This window comes from Salvelinus alpinus, chromosome 16 (assembly GCF_045679555.1).
Source record: "Salvelinus alpinus chromosome 16, SLU_Salpinus.1, whole genome shotgun sequence".
Lineage (NCBI taxonomy): Eukaryota > Metazoa > Chordata > Actinopteri > Salmoniformes > Salmonidae > Salvelinus > Salvelinus alpinus.
In genome coordinates, this window is record NC_092101.1 from 23,856,772 (window position 1) to 23,878,891 (window position 22,120).

Sequence of the window (22,120 nt, forward strand, 5' to 3'; positions counted from 1 at the left end):
ACCCCAGGAGGAGTAGCTGCTGCTTTCGCAAAATATTGTCAGTGTATTCTGGCACCTGTAGATCTTAAATCTAGCAATTATTCTAGTAATCTGAAGCTCAAGTCAAGGTTACAGAAATGGATGTAATCAGACACAATTAAATACTGTAAATTATATGGATGAACTCACTCTTTCCAGTGTGAGTGTGGCACGGCACTGTGACACAGAACCGTTGTCACAGTGGGGCCTGTGAGGGAGGAGCTCAGTGTCTTGTGTTCTCAGTCTAATAGAGGGGTTGCGTGCCACCAGGACCAAGGTGCCAATTAATACCATTACGCATGGGGGGATTCTTGTCTTCTCTTCTACATGGTGCTGGGGACGTTTCCACTTGTAACCAGGCCTAAGATTAGCAACATTGTATTTGCATTTAAATCACTACAGTCCACAGCTGGCCGATAACAGGCGTTAGGCTTGATAGGCAATCCATTTACCCTCCCACTCACATTCACAGCACTAATCAGGTCTTTTTTAATCTACTGCTATAGTGCGGTAGGCAAAACTGCACTTCCTGTGTTTACCTTGTGTTAAGCTTCCAAAAACACACAACCCACTGGGTACAAACCGGTTGAATCAACGTTGTTTCAATGTAATTTGCAACATATTGTGACGTGGAATCTACAGGTGCGTGGCTGTTCTTGAGCTGTTCTTGCCATAATATGGACTTGGTCTTGTACCAAATAGGGCTATGTTCTGTAACCCCCCCCATACCTTGTCACAACACAACTGATTGGCTCAAATGCAGGCACACCTGTTAATTTAAATACATTCCAGGTGACTGCTTCATGAAGCTGGTTGAGAGAATGCCAAGAGTGTGCAAAGCTGTCATCAAGGCAAAGGGTGGCTATTTGAAGAATCTCATATACAAAATATATTTTGATTTGTTTAACACTTTGTTGGTTACTACATGATTCCATATGTGTTATTTCATAGTTTTGATGTCTTCACTATTATTCTATAATGTAGAAAATAAAAAAAATAAAGAGAAACCCTTGAATGAGTAGATATTCTAAAACTTTTGACCAGTAGTGTATATCTCCTTCACATGTCGATATTTGGTTGCATTGACAACCAAACACAATTCAATATCACTTTTGCGATACAGTAAATAGCCTAAAGTTAAGGCTATCTTACAAACTAATGTAACAGTTTTTAGTCAACCTTAAAATGTGTATCTCATCCATGGCCACATGGAGGTTACTGCAACTTCTTATGTAATCATAGAAAGCGTGTTCAAGTTAGCGTGCAAAGGTTGCAGGTCTGTGGAGATCCTCACAATATAAATATCTGTGCAGTATCTCCAACAGCCTTGATCACTTGCACTATGTACTTTTAATGTAATCTCAACTACAATCCAGGTCAATTAGTTATGCAATTAGGTGAAACACAGTGATAACACAGTGATAAGTTGTTGTATAAATACAAAATATCTCACATTGTATTGTCATTTGAACTTTGTTGTGCTTTTAAATGGTTGAAAGTGCAGTGATAACATTTTGGGAAGTCAATACACTTCTGGCTGTCTTGTTGAGTGGGTGAATCAAGGTTGAAATCCCATTGATCAACATCTCAACCAAAAATTACCCACATTTCCACGTTGAAATGACGTGGTGTGCCCAGTGGGAAGACATTTGAGTACAGTTGGAGATATCTCTCACATATCCATGTAAACACAAGTGAACACACAAAATCCCTTTCTCTTTCACTGAACTTCTTTGGGACAGGGGGGCAGTATTGAGTAGCTTGGATAAAAAGGTGCCCAGAGTAAACTGCCTGCTACTCAGTCCTAAAAGCTAGAATATGCATATAATACATAGATTTGGATAGAAAACACTCTGACGTTTCTAAAACTGTTTGAATGATGTCTGTGAGTATAACATAACTCATATGGAAGGCAAAAACCTGAGAAAAGATCCAACCAGGAGGTGGGAAATCTGAGGTTTGTAGTTTTTCAACTCTTTGCCTATCCAAGATACAGTGGAAATCGGGTCATATTGCACTTCCTAAGGCTTCCACCAGATGTCAACAGTCTTTAGAACCTTGTTTGATGCTTCTACTGTGAAGGAGGGCGGAATGAGGGCTGAATGAGTCAGAGGTCTGGCAGAGTGCCACTAGCTGGTCACGCAATTCTACAGACAAAGGAATTCTCCGGTTGGAACATTATTGAAGATTTATGATAAAAACATCCTAAAGATTGATTCTATACTTATTTTGACATGTTTCTACGAACTGTAATTTGACTTTTCGTCTGAACTTTCGCCTGGACCTGCCCGCGCGTCGTCAGTTTGGATTGTTTACTAACGCGAGGACAAAAAGGAGGTATTTGGACATAAATGATGGACTTTATCGAACAAATCAAACATTTATTATGGAACTGGGATGCCTGGGAGTGCATTCTGATGAAGATCATCAAAGGTAAGTGAATATTTATAATGCTATTTCTGACTTTGTTGACTCCACAACATGGCGGATATCTGTATGGCTTGTTTGGGCTCTGAGCGCTGTACTCAGATTATTGCATGGTGTGCTTTTTCGGTAAAGCTTTTTTGAAATCTGACACAGCGGTTGCATTAAGGAGAAGTTTATCTATAATTCCATACATAACACTTGTATTTTCATCAACATTTATGATGAGTATTTCTGTAAATTGATGTGGCTCTCTGCAAAATCACCGGATGTTTTGGAAGCAAAACATTACTGAACGTAACACGCCAATGTAAACTGAGATTTTTGGATATAAATATGAACCTAATCTAACAAAACATACATGTATTGTGTAACATGAAGTCCTATGAGTGTCATCTGATGAAGATCATCAAAGGTTAGTGATTAATTGTATCTCTATTTCTATTTTTTGTGACTCCTCTCTTTGGCTGGAAAAATGGCTGTGTTTTTCTGTGACTATGTACTGACCTAACATAATCGTTTGGTGTGCTTTCGTCGTAAAGCCTTTTTGAAATCTGACACGTTGGCTGGATTCACAACAAGTGTAGCTTTAATTTGGTGTATTGCATGTGTGATTTCATGAAAGTTAAATTTTTATAGTAATTTATTTGAATTTGGCGCTCTGCATTTTCACTGGATGTTGGCCACTGGACGCAAGCGTCCCACATATCCCAGAGAGGTTAACTTATAGTGAAATAAATGTAGGCTACAGCAGAGAATAGCAATACTGTAAAATCCTTTAAGTTGCAGAGAAATATAATGTTGGGTCCTTAGACCGTTCCTTTTCCCTCTGACCGCTGTCTGCACATCTGTTAATTAATAATGAATGGATACTGATGACTCATCCCCTATTACCACCAAATCTCATAATCTTCACTCATTTCTTAACAAGGTTGCAAACCCCTGCCGGAATTGTGAGTGTGATTGTCTGTGAGAGAGAACAACAGCGGGAGCGAAATTCATTGCATTACATTACGGTTGCCGTGGACAGAACAATAATAAAGAAAAAAATATCTCAACCTCACTTCATTATACTCAAAATGAAACCAATGAAACCTACAAGCAAATTACCTCCAGACTACTTCAAGTCCCCCACAGAGGGGGATGTTTACAAGGTGAGATCGGGGCATACTGTATTCATGCTGTGGACCATTTCATGTGAAATATACCGATCATGCTGTATCAGTGATAACAGACTGCCAGACCTGATGTCTTCCTTGACTGATGTCATGCTTGACTGGAAGCTGATATGTGCCCAGATTTACTATCAGTCAGAAAGCAGATGTCTTCTACCATCCAGGTCCATGAATCATTCAACTCTCTCTGTACATTCAAAGTGGAGAAAATATGACACAGATGTCAACCTGTCTAGTGGTCAGTGCTGGAAAGTGGAAAGGTTCACCAAGAGTAATAAAATGAAAAGAAACGCAAGAATGTCACATCTGGAAGCTGAGATCAGTTGACAAGACCCAGTCACTGACAGGGGAGGTAAGAAACTACTGCAAAATACAGTCATCTAACAATACATACTGTATGCCTGGTAAGCCAAGCAACTTGAGGAATTCGGCTAAATGATCTGAGAAGCAGACTGCTCCCCCTACACTACATGAATTTTATATTAAATTTACATTACTATTGTCTGACATTAAAAGTACAAGATTTTGGTCTATCAAGTATCAAGAGACTGGAATGCACTCGTCCGGCACATACAGTTGAAGTCGGAAGTTTACATACACTTAGGTTGGAGTCATTAAAACTCGTTTTTAAACCAGTCCACAAATTTCTTGTTAACAAACTATAGTTTTGGCAAGTCGGCTAGGACATCTACTTTGTGCAAGACACAAGTAATTTTTCCAAAAAATGTTTACAGACAGATTATTTCACTTATAATTCACTGTATCACAATTCCAGTGGGTCAGAAGTTTACATACACTAAGTTTACTGTGCCTTTAAACAGCTCAGAAAATTCCAGAAAATTATGTCATGGCTTTAGAAGCTTCTGATAGGCTAATTGCCATCATTTGAGTCAATTGGAGGTGTACCTGTGGATGTATTTCAAGGCCTACCTTCAAACTCAGTGCCTCTTTGCTTGACATCATGGGAAAATCAAAAGAAATCAGCCAAGACCTCAGAAAAACAATTGTAGACCTCCACAAGTCTGGTTCATCCTTGGGAGCAATTTCCAAACGCCTGAAGGTACCACATTCATCTGTACAAACAATAATACGTAATTAGAAACACCATGGGACCACGCAGCCGTCATACCGCTCAGGAAGGAGATGCGTTCTGTCTCCTAGAGATGAACGTACTTTGGTGTGAAAAGTGCAAATCAATCCCAGAACAACAGCAAAGGACCTTGTGAAGATGCTGGAGGAAACCGGTACAAAAGTATCTATATCCACAGTAAAACGAGTCCAATATTGACATAACCTGAAAGGCCGCTCAGCAAGGAAGAAGCCATTGCTCCAAACCCGCCATAAAAAAGCCAGACTACGGTTTGCAACTGCACATGGGGACAAAGATCGTACTTTTTGGAGAAATGTCCTCTGTTCTGATGAAACAAAAATAGAACTGTTTGGCCATAATGACCATCGTTATGTTTGGAGGAAAAAGGGGGAGGCTTGCAAGCCGAAGAACACCATCCCAACCGTGAAGCACGGGGGTAGCAGCATCATGTTGTGAGGGTGCTTTGCTGCAGGAGGGACTGGTGCACTTCACAAAATAGATGGCATCATGAGGTAGGAAAAGCTTGGTCGCAAATGGGTCATCCAAATTGACAATGACCCCAAGCACACTTCCAAAGTTGTGGCAAAATGGCTTAAGGACAATAAAGTCAAGGTATTGGAGTGGCCATCACAAAGCCCTGACCTCAATCCCATAGAAAATTTGTGGGCAGAACTGAAAAAGCGTGTGCGAGCAAGGAGGCCTACAAACCTGACTCAGTTACACCAGCTCTGTCAGGAGGAATGGGCCAACATTCACCCAATTTATTGTGGGAAGCTTGTGGAAGGCTACCCAGAACGTTTGACCTAAGTTCAACAATTTAAAGGCAATGCTACCAAATACTAATTGAGTGTATGTAAACTTCTGACCCACTGGGAATGTGATGAAAGAAATAAAAGCTGAAATAAATCATTCTCTCTACTATTATTCTGACATTTCACATTCTTAAAATAAAGTGGTGATCCTAACTGACCTAAGTCATGGAATTTTTACTAGGATTAAATTTCAGGAATTGTGAAAAACTGAGTTTAAATGTATTTGGCTAAGGTGTATGTAAACTTCCGACTTCAACTGTATCCCTGAAAATAATGTAATGTACAGTAAAACCTGAAAAGGAAGATGTAAGACTATCAATATACGCAGTGTGAGAAGACAAATGTCTGATTAGAGTATTAATCGTGTATCTCAAAGGTTAGACACGACAGGTCATTTAAGGGGGAAATGAGGCCAGATGAGATGGAGTCTACAGAGAAAGTGAACCGGAGTAAACCAATCAATTTGAATTATCTGCTCCTTGCTGTGTTTTAATTAAATCTTTAATTTGGGCTGTGGTGCGGTGATTAATGCAGAAGAGAGAATAGCTATAGCCAGACCACCCCCCTCTCACCTGGCTGGGATTATCTGACAAGGCTAACATCTCCACTCACAACCATCTACACACACATCACGACACACATCACGACACACAGCCAGAGAGGAGAGGAGTGGAGAAGGGGTGAGGAGGGGGTAAAGGGCAGTGTGGTTGAGGAGACATTATCAGAGCTTTAAGGACACGGCATCACAGAAATGAGCCACCTAACATCTGATCACTATAACACTGTTACTCTCGGCCCCGTGGACATGAGAAAATCATAAAAGCGTATTTCACTGATCTTCGAAGCCAGAGAGCTTATTTCAAGCCTCATCAGAAAGATCCAGAGTTTCCCGCTGAGTGATTACTCTGAATCCTGCTGTAGGCCAAACACAACACTGTTATGTTTAATACCTTAAAGCCCATGACCGGTTCAAATGACCACAGAGCACCAGTCTGGCTCAGGGGATCTCTTTCCAGTGGTAAGGAGGCCTATTTTCAAAAATGGCAGCGGGAGGCGCCAGACTACATTGACTATGGCAGGGAAGTCCTCTCCCGAGAGCCGGCTGGGACCTGTGTTCTGGTGTTCTACTAACGTTGGTCTGCTGGATCTTCCAATGGGTCACAGAGGGAAGGAGGCAAGGAACATTTCATGTTAAGAGTGTGATTTTAGCCATATGTGGAGTGTGTTATAGCACAAGCCTGTCATATTAGGCAGTAGCAGATGGGCTCTGCTCACTGTTACAATACATACTTTGATTCTTTTGATTCTAGTACTGTACATACGCTCCAACATTAGAGCCAATTTACATTTTTACTGACCATAATAGAGTGCTGGTTATATGCTCTGGTTATTCTGAAAATAACTCATAGGACTTATTCATTGGACCTATAGTGTGCTACAAATTCATTCTGACTTACAAGCCTTTTGTTAAATATGCCAAAATGAGCTCCACTGCCCCAGTCTGACACCCCTCTCTCACCACCTCATCCCTCTCTCCTCTCCTCCTTTTCCTCTCCTCCTTTCAGCAGACGGCTGGGCCTCATTCAGCACTGTGAGCCTGCACTCATTAATAAGGAAACGCAGAGAAACATGTACAATTCTGTAAGAGCCTTGCCACACTTTGTACTTTTGCACTTTGGAATGGATTAATATTTAATCTGTGAACGTATGTGTGTATTTCTATTTGATTTGGAGCAGAAGTGAACCAGCTGTCACGTTCGTCGTAGTGAGGAGACCAAGGCGCCGCGTGATGTGAATACATACTTCTTTTAATAAAGAAATAACACTGAACAAACTAAACAAACAAAAAACTAAACGAACGTGAACGCTATATACAACGAGTGCAGACATGCAACTTCACATAGACAATAACCCACAAACCAAACTGGAAAATGGCAACCTAAATATGATCCCCAATCAGAGACAACGATAAACAGCTGCCTCTGATTGGGAACCAATTCAGGCCACGATAGACCTACATATGCCTAGATTACACACAGACACCTAGACATACAAAAACCCTCGACAATACAAAACAATCATTCCCACCCTCATCACTCCCTGACCTGACCAAAATAATACAGAAAACATAGAATACTAAGGTCAGGGCGTGACACCAGAGTTGGCCCCGCTGTTTTTAACAGGCAGTGCTGTTACGAACATAAACTGTCTTTGTCCTCCATACCTCAGCCTTTCAAGAGAATCCCTTACCCCTTTTAGGTATTGTATTGTAAATCAAAGGCCACTCTGCAAATAACCTGCAGTAACCGTTCCATTGACCACTGCAATAATTTGCTCCAGGAGTCAAGACAGTTCATTCCTTTCATTGTTTGTAAAAGGTAAACTGCAATCTTGTGTGTTATTTTAGTGGACAACACCAAGAGCCCTAAAGCTATGCCTCCGCAAAATCAGATTATTCCATGGACAGTGTTTTTTGTGCTTGGCATCAGAACTGAGAAGATGTGCTACGATATTTGCCTCAGAAATGTATTCAACTCCTTCCAGGAAATTAACAACAGATAACCATCCATCTGATAAAGTCTAATACATATAAAATAGTCGATTAAACACACCAGTAACATTGACGAACATTCAATAAAAAACTTTTAAAAATCATTTTATGAACTAGGCTAGTGCAAGTGCAATACAACTGTGTTATTTGAGGAAGCAGCCATGGTGTCAAAACAGAAGAATGTAATACAGCAGTAGTAGTTAACAGTCCTGTAGTGTCTCAGCTCACTGAGACAGCCAGGCTACTCACCCACTCAGAACCACAATGAAGTCCATGACGTTCCAGCCGTTCCTCAAGTAGGAGCCTTTATGGAGTACAAATCCCAACGCCACAACCTTAATCCCAGCTTCAAAGCAGAACATCCCAATGAAGTAAGGCTCTGTCTTTTCCTGTGAATTAAAAACGGACACATCAGACAAATACAGCACAAAATGGTCATATTAATATGAAAGGTCACAGAACAGAGGCTTATACAATAACAGTATTGTGTGTGTGAACACATTTATCACACTTTAGAAAAAACATTTTCACACTTTAGAAAAAAACAGAAATCTGTGGAAAAGGAGATGCATATACTATAACCCTATTGAATATAGGTACTACATAACAAACAATCATTTTCTAATCATTGCTGTTTTGCCCTTCTCTCTAACCCTTACACATGCTCAGGAAAGGATTAATTACACTTTTCTCTCAGCGCGTAGGTAAGCACTCTCATGCGCTCAGATGCACTTAGCATGATAATATAGAGGTGGGCTGTGGCTCTAATAGCTATAGAATGAGAACCAATTAATCCAGCTAGTTTCTCACTCTACTGGACGAAACTGTAAAACACAACTGTAAAACTAAGGAGCTACTAACAAGCTAGAGGTGATAACTGTGACTTGCCAAAACACCCATATAATAGCAGGCTATATTTAAGCAATAAGGCCCAAGGGGTGTGTGGTATATTGGCCATATACCACAAACCCCAGAGGTGCCTTATAGCTATTATCAACTGGTTACCAACATAAATAAAACAGTAAACAAGTATTTTTGCATCATACCAATGACATATTGTCAAATATACACACGGCTGAAAAGCTATTTCAGCAAATCACCATCCAGGACCCAAACTACCCGGTTTATAATAAATGTCACAGTAGTACACAGTGTACTCTTCTGTGTTGGGCATTCATAGACAGTAGGGAACTGAGAGGATACAGCCCGGTTTGGACCTGGTTTAATGGGTATACTGAATTCAGAATTCATGAATAAACAATGCAGCAACACCACACAGTAACTCAGAAAAATGGGAGTGCCTTCCACAAAACACTAAATTCTAAGCTAACAATGTACTATAAAGAAATAAAACAAGACTTTGTGTTCTCGTTTTGCTGCAATTATCCACATAATCTTTGGAGAACATTTCAGGTTTTAAATAAATATCAAGCTTCATGAAGAAGAAATTGGGAAGTAATTAGTGTTTTTTAAATAAGACTCCGTAAGGTTAGAGAATCCCACTGATAACAACTGAATGAAGACACAGTGCATTAGTAGATGGTTGACTCACCAGTCTCTTGGACATGGGAGTCTTGTCCTCTCCAGGCAGGTGCTGCTCCAAAGCCAATACGATACAGTTGGCGATGATGGTGGCTAAGATCATGTACTCAAACGGAGTGAAGCAACAAGTTAAGGAAGAATCCTTTGTCACAATATACCTCACATAAATCCTGTTCTTCTATCTAATTTCAAAGTCACAGTTTTCCAAATACAGTAACCTGTGATATTCAAAAACATAATGCAGTATTTCTGTCCCACCATGAGAGAGATATATCATAGAGTGCTGAGGCCTAATAATCCCCATACAGAATGACAAGGATGACAGTATCATCAGCTCTATCTAAAACACCACCCTCCTAAGACATCTGATGACAATTCCTCTCATTGATTGAATGTCAGGATGCATCTATTCTTCTGACTTCTCTGTTGGCAGGCAGACCAGTGTGAATCTAGCCTGCTGCTGAGCACCTGGCAGAGGGCTGCTGCCTCCTCCTCTCCTCCATACAGCTGGCTGGCACACAGAGGCCCTGGCTGTCAGCTCCTCACAATGCCCTGAGGCTGTCCAACCAGCCAGCCAGCCATGGAGAGGGGCAGGAGACTGCTGTACACAATAGCTGGGGACAGTAGCAGGAGACAGGCCATAACCCTGAAAGCTGTAGGAGAGCTGGAGGAGAGGCGAGTATAGGCACACTGGGGATGTGTGGGAAGATCAGGAGTCTGATCCTACAAATAAGGGCACTTTACTACAAGCGTACAACTTGTACCAAGGGACCCCTGGTGGTTGGAGGTTTAAATGGAGCACAGGGATGAAACCAAGGATGTGTATTTCTCAAATTTTGTGCGTGGGCACTGGATTTATTTTGGCTGTGTGGAAAAAAGAGGTAGAGAACGAGGGAGCCTAAATCTCCTCAGTGGAGAGAGAGGGGGAGAGAAGGAGAGAGAGAGGAAGAGAAAGAGATCAATGCAAACAGAGCTGGCAGCAGGAGCTGCTGCCTGGAGGGTCACACAGGGATGCCCCTCATCGTCTGAGCATTGAAGAACTAAATAAACAGAAGCTCCCATACCGTCACACTTTTACCATTCTGCTGGGTTTAAATACTTCCTGGCCTGCTCTAATGGGAGCACTGAACAAACTATATTCAACCAGGACTTATAGAAAACTGTGCTACCGTAGCTGTTACTGTCTCACAAAATGGGACCCAACCTCCCATGATTCTCTCTGTTATGGGCCCTCCTCCACAACCACACCCTACCTCCATCCCCTGAAACACAAGAGCACTGACACTGCACTCAGAGAGAGAGGGGAGGAGAGAAGAGAGAGATAGAGAGAGAGGTGAGAGGTATCCACGGCAACAGGCTCCTCTCGGCCAAAAGTCAGCGCTCACATTTAATGGGCGTCAGTCAGAGCTATTGCGACTGCCCACATGTTGCAACCACCCTCCTGACAATCAAAACCTGCCTTATTCATTTAATTTGCATTTACAATCTACTCTTCTCCATTCAGAGTCATTTACACAATATATTAAATACATACACAAAGCCATGTGTGTTTATATCATCTAATAAGAGAAGTGTGATTTCTCCAGGGACAGGTGTATCTACAGTATCATCTTATAATCAGCCTATATTGAGGAGGCATGGGGCTGCGGAGAAACCTCAAGGTTTTTTATCCCAATATGTATAATTCAGTTTTATCATTCATGAACTGTCTTCTGGGGAAACTGTGTCATTTATTCACGAAGGGACTTTGTAATGAGTGCTTGTGGGGATGTGTGAGTCATATTGACAAGTTTGCGCTGGCTCCCGCTTCTCAAACAGGTTAAAAATAGCAGTGGAGATGGAATGTGATACAGGGTGCATCTGTGTTTTTAGACTGGATTCAAACCTCATGACACATATGGATGAAAATAACCAATCACTATGACTGAGTCTGGGTTACTGAAGAGGGGAACATGATTTTAAACAAACATGAGAAAATGCCAAATAGTGCATGTAGATGGATTATAATAGTGAACAAAGACATTGAAACACAACAGCCTTTTAAGTACATTTCTGTTTGAAAGTATATTACCATTATCTTATGAATGTAAAGGTTACTGGATTGATGGAAGGCAACTTGTTGAGAGAATTCGATCTAGAATAGCAAGGCTGTCTTAAGAAATTAGCTAATATAATTTTGAATGATCGCAATGAAATGATGCATAGATCAACCAAGAATACAGGAACCAAGAGAAAAGGCAAATGTAGTGACGTGCCAATGCCAGATCAATTGTGATTTGCCAGTCTTGCTGCTGTCAGTGGATGTGACGCTAAAGGTGGGGTAAGGCTACAGAGGGTGGCGTCAGCTCCACGCCCCTCAGACCTCCTCTGCAACGGGCAGGATCAATTATTAAAGGAGTATCTACACCCCGGGGCACTTCCTGTAGCAGCCTCCCAGTGGGCATCAGACAGGCAGAGCAGCTGCTCGTCCTCCCCAGGCCACCTGCACCAGAGTGGGCCACGTTTCATTAGGCCTGCCTGGCTCCTCCACCCAGTCCCTGCCAGCCTCCACATCGACCCTGACACAACCCTGCTGCTCCTGCATCAAGCCAGTTACGGAAGCCTGGAAATAAACCCCTCATCAATCACTGGTTTTAATTGAGCACTCAAAAATAAAGAACTGCTTATGCCATGGAGCATGTTGTTCTGCACACAGCCATGACCTTTTGATAAGTCATGCAGAGAGAACTGATTGTGTGTGTGTGTGTGTGTGTGTGTGTGTGTGTGTGTGTGTGTGTGTGTGTGTGTGTGTGTGTGTGTGTGTGTGTGTGTGTGTGTGTGTGTGTGTGTGTGTGTGTGTGTGTGTGTGTGTGTGTGTGTGTGTGTGTGTGTGTGTGTGTGTGTGTGTGTTCATGGGTCAGGTGTGTGGGTGTGAACAAGTGAGGATGTCTTACAAGGTTCATGTTGGATATTTGCCAGCGCTCTCTAAATGCTGAATCTAAAGCTCACCAACATCAACCTGTGCTGTGCCACATCATGATAGGAAACTACTCTGAATGAGATCATCAGTTACAGTTCTAATCACTTTATACCACATGATACAGCAGACTGATCAGATGTCATTAGATGTAATGTTTGTTAATTAAATTGGCAAAGTCAATTAGATAATATGAGACACTCCCCACACAATGCCACATTAACCTTGGGGTTAGTTTCTGCAATTTCCACCCAACAAAACAGCAAGATAGCCACAAACTGCAGAGAACCAGTCAGGAACTGCATAAACAACGATATGCTTGCAGTCACAATAATATATGGATTGAACTCCTCCTCCGCATGTTGGCTACCCTCACCATATACTACAATCTCATTTGATATGTTCAATGGGTAAACAGTGGGTTCGATGTTGAATTAATAATGGGAAATCAGACCACAAATATGAACTCCCATGAAAATGATAGCGTAAGGACTATTTTTCTATAATAGTCTATCAAAAAGCCATTCAGCTGGGCAGCACAATAACAACACAACTGGGACACCTGTTGTACTGTAGATTAACAGTAGCTGACCAACAGAAGGGCATTGTGTTGCTTCCTTTTCACTAAGAAATGGCCATCCATTTGGTTTGGTGTTTTGCCAAGTCATTTCCAGGCTATTAGTGACTGTCTCCGCTTTCCATCCCTCCATCTCTCCATCTCTCGTTCCCTCCATCCCTCCATTTTTCCATCCCTCCATCCCACCATCGCCTCTCCTCAGTGACATGTGGAAATGTGGTGATATTCCTCAAATCTACAGCCAGTGATCATCACACTCAACAACACCTGCATCTTGTTGATAGAAAGGGCTGCATGGAGCAGAATGGAGGTCTACGTGTGTAATTCACTTTCCACTGACTGACATGTGAGTCACGCTCTTCCACTGAGAGACAAAGGCAAAGACAACCATGCATGTTAAGCCTTACATACTCTACAGCAGTCTTCCAATGATAACACACATTATTTTGTTCATGTATGTTTTGATCATCATACACACCTTAAAATCTGATGCAGATCCTCTATGATATTTTGAAAAATGCTAAGATAATATTACATTATTTTCATAGTAAAATCAACCATTGTAAATAACCTTAAAATAGTGGAAAATGGTGACATTAAATGATATTCAAGAGTGCCTTTGGATATTGATCCAATTTAGGTAAATCAATTTATCTCAACACAGTGAATGAACCATAAAATGATGGACAGACCAGAGGTAGAGGGGTGGTAAAGAAGCCCATCAGCTATAATGCAAACGTAAAGGTAGAACTACAAGGAATCTGAAATCCACTGATAATAAAGAGCTATACCCAGAGCTGTATTGCTATAAGAATTACAACTGAGTAAAACACTGTCAACTAACAAGACTTCAGTCTCAAACACTTCATCATGGTTTATGTTCATTCCTGGCAGTCAATTACAGTGCCAGACCTATTCTGCATCCTGCTGCCTGCCTCTAGGACAGCCTGTCCTGTCGTGCTCCATCATGCTAATTCACCACCAGGAGACTGAGGCTTGAATCCCAACAGGTTAACAAGGGCTGTGTTAGTTGCACCATAAAGAAGGGGCCACTGACAGTGTTATACTGTTGTCTGTGCTCTGCCCAGACACAGCTCTTGACTCTGACTCATCACATGCATTTCCATTTGGTTGTGTCCTTTTATTCCGTTGGGGATATCAATACCTGTAGGACTTTTGATCAATGACACACAGCAGAACCCTGAAGTCTACTCCTGTGGAAATCGTTCAGCATCATGAACAGCAATTTTACTCAGTGGGAAGTTATCATGGTTTAAAACATGTCTGCCTTAACCTTGAGTGGATTATGAGTGGTCAGTGAAGTGGTCAGTGAACACCTGTAAGGTGTTACATGTTGGAACTTAATTTGTAAAAAGACGGTACTATAGGTCAAATATTTGTATTCGCCTAATTTTGAGTGGAATTATAATACGTTTAACAACCACTGCTGGTGCTGTCCATGGTGCTGAATTCTACTGTCCACGGTATTCATTATTATAAGAGAAACGTTAACATAATAGATAGACAATTCAATATAGTTAAGAACTTTTGTCGAATGTGTGTGTGTGTGTGTGTTTACACTTAAATACAAAGGATATGGCCACTCAATGACCTTCTTAGCGTACTTCCGAACAATGTTGTCCTCTCCGAAAATGAAGAGTGATCTATTTACGGTGAAACAGTTCTGTCTGACAGGGATGGGGTTGTACAGTGCCATGGTGCGGGCTCTCTGCGCCTTGGTCTGTTTGAAGGCTGGGGACACTCCACCACCTGTAGACAGAGCCGGTCCCTCCCGGGTCCTGTTGCGCTCAGAGCCCCCATCCCCAGAGCCCAACAAGCCGGGGACGTCGTCTCCGAACCGGGCCATTCTGCGAGGAGTAAGGAAAACAGAATAGAGGGGAAAGGGTTAGCCCCTGGGAAGCAGGGCGGGGTAGGTTACAGCAACAGATCTGACCGAAAAAATACTTGTTTTAGTCCATCATAATGTTCTTAGCCAAGGCAACAAGTGATGATAAATATTAATATCCCCATGTTGAGTTGTTCACAAAAAAATATTCCTCGGTTTTGAAGTTAGAATTCAAGCCTTGACTTCTTTGACCGTGGGCTATAGCACTTCTTGTAAATAAAAGTCGACGCACGTCTACATCGAGTGGGTAGGTCATAAAGCAACAACAATTGTCCGCATAAAATTCAAACCCAATAAGCAAAAATAAAAGAAATGTATCATTCGAGACTCAAAATGTCAAATTTTAACTTAAATCTATTCACTAAAACAAATCTTAATAAGATCAATCCAGATCCCACCGGAACTGTTCTCAACACAAAACCACCGTAAGTCACGTCTCCCGAAGGTTTGTCATCATGAGAGATAAGAACAAGAGCATTTTGTATGGGTCCATGGATAAACCGACATCCCTGTCCTCACTCTCTCATTTTCTCTTGCACATCTGTCATAAACATATTCCCACTGCAAAAAATTAAGCACCAAGCAAACTTTTTGCATTTTCTAAAATCTTGCTTCGCTTTTCGTTGCCACAAGAACCCCACCACTTCTCAAAGAGTTGATGGCATGCGATGATGCGCAACAAGCTAAACTGGAAGTCACAAAGGTACAAGGTACAGGCACCATGTCCGCGCAGTTTTTTTTAGAGGGCTTCTCCGCAATGAGGTGTCAACTGGTTATGCAAAGCACGAGGCTCTAGGGCTAGGCTACATTACTCACAGAAAATGCGTCTCTCTACTATATGCTTTGCCTTATTTTTGCCTTTTATCTCCAGTCCATACATTTCAAATAGGCTATGTGTCTCAAATTCAATACCATGAGACTAAAACAATATTTCTAATAGCCATGATGATAATTCAAAAGGTTATTAATAATTGTTATATTAGCTGCCCTTAAATTAGGCCTTCAAAGCCTAGAAATAAAGGGTATTTAATGCAAGTTACATTCATGCATAGCCTATAGATTTACTGTAAATATTATGCAGGTAAAAACTTTCATAATGTGGAGGTCAACGCACCATATGTGGAGCAAACACCTGCTAGAAATTCATTATAGGGGAGGCGCGATACGTTTTCCGAGTAGGTTCTGCACTATGAGACAGTCTGCGCGAAGATTAAAGGTAATTGCTGGGTAAAAGTCATTGTTTCAGGACATGATCTCCTAGTGAGTGGGAGTATTGCTGCTGCTGGATTTTCTGAACGGGAAATGGATGTGTGGAGTGTGTACAAGTCAGGGGAGGCTGCTAGCATATTTCACAGAAACAATGGCAGAATCTCCAGTTCCAAAAAAACAAAAATATCTATCAACTATTTCATTTATATTTTGATGTGTGGAGTAAACAGGCAGTCTTATTTGAAACAAGCATTGGAACTCATTGAGAGCTAAGAAAAAAAACTTTAAATAGTTCATACTGAGAAGGGAAATTAAGCTAAAACTTTCTAGACTAACCCACAGAAACCCGCGTGCGAGGACTGTGAAATCATTATGCATGGCTTTATAATATCGTAAACTGAGAGATTAAAATGATGATGTGGGGCGAAAGGTAAGACGCTAATAAGCATATTTTGCGGAGTTAAACTAGCACAGTTTGGCCAATAGGCTCGGGTCTAATTAATTATTATGACGAGGGCAGTGATCCAGTAACAGACCCAGTATTGTCTCATATCAAGGTCATTAAAAAGACAGCTGCAGAGCATGGAGGGCAGAACACGTGGGAAATCATGCTTTACTTTGTCCAAGGTAAAGAGTGCCATTGTGAAGCTACATTTATGTTTTTTTAAAGCCAAAATCCACAAGGAAAATTTAAAATCTATCCGTTGTCCATCAAATATGTAGTGCAAATACATTGAGTGTACAAAACATTAGGAACACCTGCTCTTTCCATGACAGACTGACCAGGTGAATCCAGGTGAAAGCTATGATCCCTTATTGATGTCACTTGTTAAATCCACTTCCATCAATGTAGATGAAGGGTAGGAGACAGGCTAAAGAAGGATTTTAAAGCCTTTTTTAATTAAAAGAGAGAGGGTGTGTTAAATGTTTAAGATTAAAGACACATAGGATTTGTGTTTTCTGTCCTATGTGATTAGTTTTCAATATTGGTCTTGACATATCCATTAGTTAAGATCAAAGGATCACAAACCTACAGCTACAGAAGAAATTCATAGACATGAGACCATTCGCCTACCATGACATACCCAATTCTAACTGCCTGTAGCTCAGGACCTGAAGCAAGGATATGCATATTCTTGATACCATTTGAAAGGAAACACTTTGAAGTTTGTGGAAATGTGAAATTAACGTAGGAGAATATAACATATTCTATCTGGTAAAAGATAATACAAAGAAAAAAACAGCATTTATTTTGTTTGTACCATCATCTTTGAAATGCAAGAGAAAGGCCATAATGTATTATTCCAGCCCAGGCGCAATTTAGATTTTGTCCACTAAATGGCAGCAGTGTATGTGCAACGTTTAAGACTGATCCAATGAACCATTGTATATCTGTTCAAAATGTTGTATAAAGACTGCCCAAATGTGCCTAATTGGTTTATTATTAAAACTGGTTCTTCTCTCAAACCTGATTATGAGACTGATGTTTGTCAAAATAAGTCTTGAACTAAACAAGTCTCTGTTGGGGACAGAACCTTGCAGATCCTGACGCTGACAGGCTCTGTGGATAGAATAGACCTGCTCTGTAAATAAGGTATTCTCAGTATAACCACAGAGCTCTCCTAACACAAAGACCCCAGCCTCCCCAAGCTGTCAAAGCCTTTTCTGAAAGGCCAATTATTAAATAAAGTGGTAAAGTACATCTCTGTAAAACAAAAGTGTGTGTGTGTGTGTGTGTGTGTGTGTGTGTGTGTGTGTGTGTGTGTGTGTGTGTGTGTGTGTGTGTGTGTGTGTGTGTGTGTGTGTGTGCGTGAGCGTGTCTATGAGCATGTGTGTTTGTGTACAACATGTCAACAGTTTTTCATAATGTACTGAATGCATGTGATGAAAAGCATGGGAGACAAAATCGAGAGAAAAAAATGCTCAGACACCGGCTTGAAAATATTGTCATGACATGGTAGCATTAAAGTAACAAACACACTTTTCCAACTGATCTATACACTCTCAAAACAACTTACAAACTGTTGCATTTGGAGTTTATAAGGAAATGTTAAATTTGACTTTGTGAGCCAAGCAGCTCTGTTAGAAAGGAAGAGAGAGAGTATCACCACAGACGAGTCGGGCCAGTGTCAGGATACCTGATGTTAATCATCTCCAGGTGGATCAAAGTTATGATTAAACGCAACTGTCTCTGCTTCCCTACGCAAGCCCTTTTAATTAAAGCAGCTAGCCAAGGAGTATCAGCTTGAAAGATTTCCCGCTACTGCATAATGCTGCATCCTTGTCATCTTAACAGTAGTTTCCATAGCGACAGTACACCCATGAATGTTTGATTTGTCATCCTACTTGCCAACACTGGGATTCTTCTCTCTCCCAAACCTCCACCACAAAGGCCTGCTTCTCACCCAGAGCCATATTGTTTGCAGCACAGTCACAATGCTTCATTCTCCAAAGGATGTGATTATCTAATATTTGAATAGGTTTGTATGACATGTATTTAGACTAGTAACCTATGTAAATGTAGCTCAATAAACAAAGGATAGATTGATCATTTTCAGTCTTATGCTTACCATTCATGGGGCGGCAAGTAGCCTAGTGGTTAGAGCGTTGGGCTAGTAACTGAAAGGTTGCTAGATCGAATCCCCGAGTTGACAAGGTAAGAATCTATTATTCTGCCCCTGTACAAGGCAGTTACTGTTCCTAGGCTATCATTGTAAATAAGAATTTGTTCTTAACTGACTTGCCCAGTTAAATAAAGGTAAAATAATAATTTCAGTTGTGAATAGTTTGGAAATAACAGTTTCAGGCACATTAATCCTTTATATTAGGTTAAAAAACATGATGATGTATCATAGGTCCACAGCTTGTATCAGCAGCCCTTGGCACCTGACTGACAGCATATTGGTAGAACCAGGGACTCCAGAGGGTTCTATGCCAATTGTTCAATTGCATACACTATGTCACCTTTTGCATTAAAATCACTTCATGAAACCTTGAATCAGCCATTCAGTGTGGGCTACACATTTTCATTCAAGACACATACATGACACCTGTTGTGTGTCAAACTACTCTTCAATTTTCAAGCAAATTATAGTGATACTGTCATTATAGTGGTACTGTAAGCACCAAAAGGACAGTAGAGGACAGTAGATGGCATAATGTCAAATGTGGCAACAAAGTAATTGATGCAAGATTATTTTTAGCACCATTGAGATGTTAATGATTGGACCATCAGAAGAGTTGACCTTCATTCAGCTTGAGTGTTTTCAACAGAACTCTAAAGAGCAATGAAGAATTTGTTTGGAATTGCTGCAGGATTTCAATCCCAGCCTTGATTTGAGCAGTTTAGTGTTTTCTTTACACTGTTACCTAGCAACTTGTCCCATTCTCAGCCCGTTACTAGCAAGGCAGTAACGATAACCCCCATCTTATATATATAAAAAAACATATCAATCTTAATTCCTCTTCAACTTTATTTGTGCTGTCCATCAAACAGCAAACGTGTTTTCTGTTCAAACCTGAATCACATTGTGACACATTGATCGATAGAAGTTAAAATGGATTTCCAGCAGGTGTGAAAATAAATTGACTGTTGCCAATGCAGAAAATTAATACATTTGAATACAAAAACAAAATTTTTAATTTATAAAACTCAACATACATTTTAAATCATCACTGTCCTGCTTTTCTTTGAACAAACAGGTTTAATATTTCATAAACATCCCTCTCAGTTTCACAGGTATTGCAAGGTTGGTTGGGACAACAGCAGCTCATTCGTGGTAACTTGTCAGGCATTCTCAACTCAAACCATCTGATCTGATAGCATACTTCCTGCCTGCAAGACACAAAGTATGGCCTAAATTCTCAAATTCAAAAACCATTGTTGACCAAATGAAGCACAAAATGAAGCACTTATCTATAGAACAGCCTAGAAGCATCTTAACTCTTTTATCATTTGAATAAGACCTTGGGATATTTCTCCACAGCTGATCCTTGAGTTCATTAAAGACACAACCTCACTATGCAACATATAGGCCAAGGTCATGCAAAACATGTTCAATTTCTTGAGCTCATGCATCAATATTATGAGAATCACAACATCAGTGTGCATGGCGAGTCCCTCACCCTAAACACAATGGATATTGTAATTCAGGCTTGAAGTATAAAAACTGAAGATAAGCAAGTGATTTTCCTTCTCAACCTTCTTCCATAACCAAGGCTGACTAAAATCTCTAACCCTTTTCTGAGAACTGAATTCGTTGATTTACTGCATTAATTCAATGGCTGAGTAGTCTAGATGTGGCTAATTGACACAAGGCATCAGATCAGCCTTCTTACATGAGATTTTAGGCACTTAAATGTGGCAATATTGGCATTTGTGTTGTGGCTGTCTTTGATTGTGGCTGTAATTCTTGGGATAAGGTGTTCTCTGAGCTTTTACCTCCCTCTGGTGGAGTACTGTAAGTACTGTCTCTAAAATGGTCAACACGAACATTTATTCATACCAGAGATGAAATGTAATTATGAGTCAGCATTTTTTGCCATATGGATAAACCCATTGCACCAGTTATACACATTGCTGTGGCCTATAGACAAAGGCAGTATCCAAAGCCATGCAATCTCTCTATTTGGAGAAGGAATGAATCAGTGGGAAATGGTTGTGGCAACATGAAGGAGGCTTCTTTACACTCAAAAGTAGGGGAGTAAGTTTACGACTTTGAAGAAATAGTAAAAAAAACTGCTGAGAGAAATTATGTATGATTTGGGGAGTAATCCAAACTTCCAAGAATATGCAATGTCTAATCTGAAGAGTGAGTAAGTTAACTTTTTTTAACGAAACAATCATATCTCTATCTGACAAAATATTAAAATGAATGAAAGGAATGTTATATTAATTTTCATGCTGGCAGCACATCAGATCAATATTGTCCAGAGTGAACTGTACATTTCCCTCCCGGTACAGTAGTCTGCTAATCAGAAGCTGTTCCCCTGAGCCCTCCCTGCCAGGCCACTGCACCAGAACCAGGGCAGGAGGCGACCTGCTGGTGGCCCCCACCTTGAACCCGCCTGGCTCCCTTCCTCCCTCCGCCAGCGAAGGGCAGCTCCACAGTTGAGACGGGCTAGGCAGCAGATGGCTTGATAGACAGAGCTGGTACCTAACTGAAGACAGGAAGACTGGCCTGGCAGAGAGAGAGCGAAAGAGAGCATCTACTGTGTGTCTTTGCCAGAGTTAAGGGTCTTTCCCTCTCCCCCACTCCACCCACCTCACAAATCTACTAGCACCCATAAATAAACTCACATAACTCTTTTCATCTCCCAGCGTGATTGACATCCTTGAGCAGGGGAGAGAGGCATTATGTACATGAGCCCTGCGGTAATGAAAGACTGATGTGAGTTTAGGCTTGTTCTGTCCATGCAACTACTATCTTCAATAGAGAGGTGGACTGCACCCCCACCTTAAGGACATCAAATCACAAAGTCATCAGAGTGTTTTGGAGTTGATAAAACAGCATAAACTCTGAAAGTTTCTCCCACATTGTAAGTGTCATCAGTCCAGGAGAAGTGGCAAATACCATTAATGGATTTTCAAGTGCTGCCAATCCTTTCTGATGAATGTGCCCAACCTGTTATGTTGTGAATCATCATGACAATGGCTTATTATGAATGCTGTCAGAATCTATTACAGCAGTGCTCTCCCTCTCATCCTGTTTAGTAAGGACAGGGGAGGGATAAACATGCTTGCTCTTTGATTATAGACCTACTCACTGTGTGTGTGTGTGTGTCAAATACAGCATTTTATCAGTTGATTGGGGGTATATAAAATCACCTAGACTGCTGGTGCTGCATGCAACAAGATTAA

At 40.9% G+C, this 22,120-nt stretch overlaps 1 protein-coding gene across 1 annotated transcript in view; it reads right to left on the minus strand.

Moving 5' to 3' along the window:
• The window catches only part of LOC139541167 (voltage-dependent R-type calcium channel subunit alpha-1E-like), a 143,079-nt gene extending 127,284 nt beyond the window's left edge, over positions 1-15,795 (minus strand). The window contains exons 1-3 of the mRNA XM_071345499.1: positions 14,744-15,795; positions 9,623-9,728; positions 8,320-8,459 (exon numbers count right to left, since the gene is read on the minus strand). Coding sequence (XP_071201600.1) covers positions 8,320-8,459; positions 9,623-9,728; positions 14,744-15,012 — 515 coding nt within the window. The 5' untranslated portion in view covers positions 15,013-15,795. The remainder of the gene's footprint in view (positions 1-8,319; positions 8,460-9,622; positions 9,729-14,743) is intronic.
• Between the last annotated feature and the right edge of the window lie 6,325 nt (positions 15,796-22,120).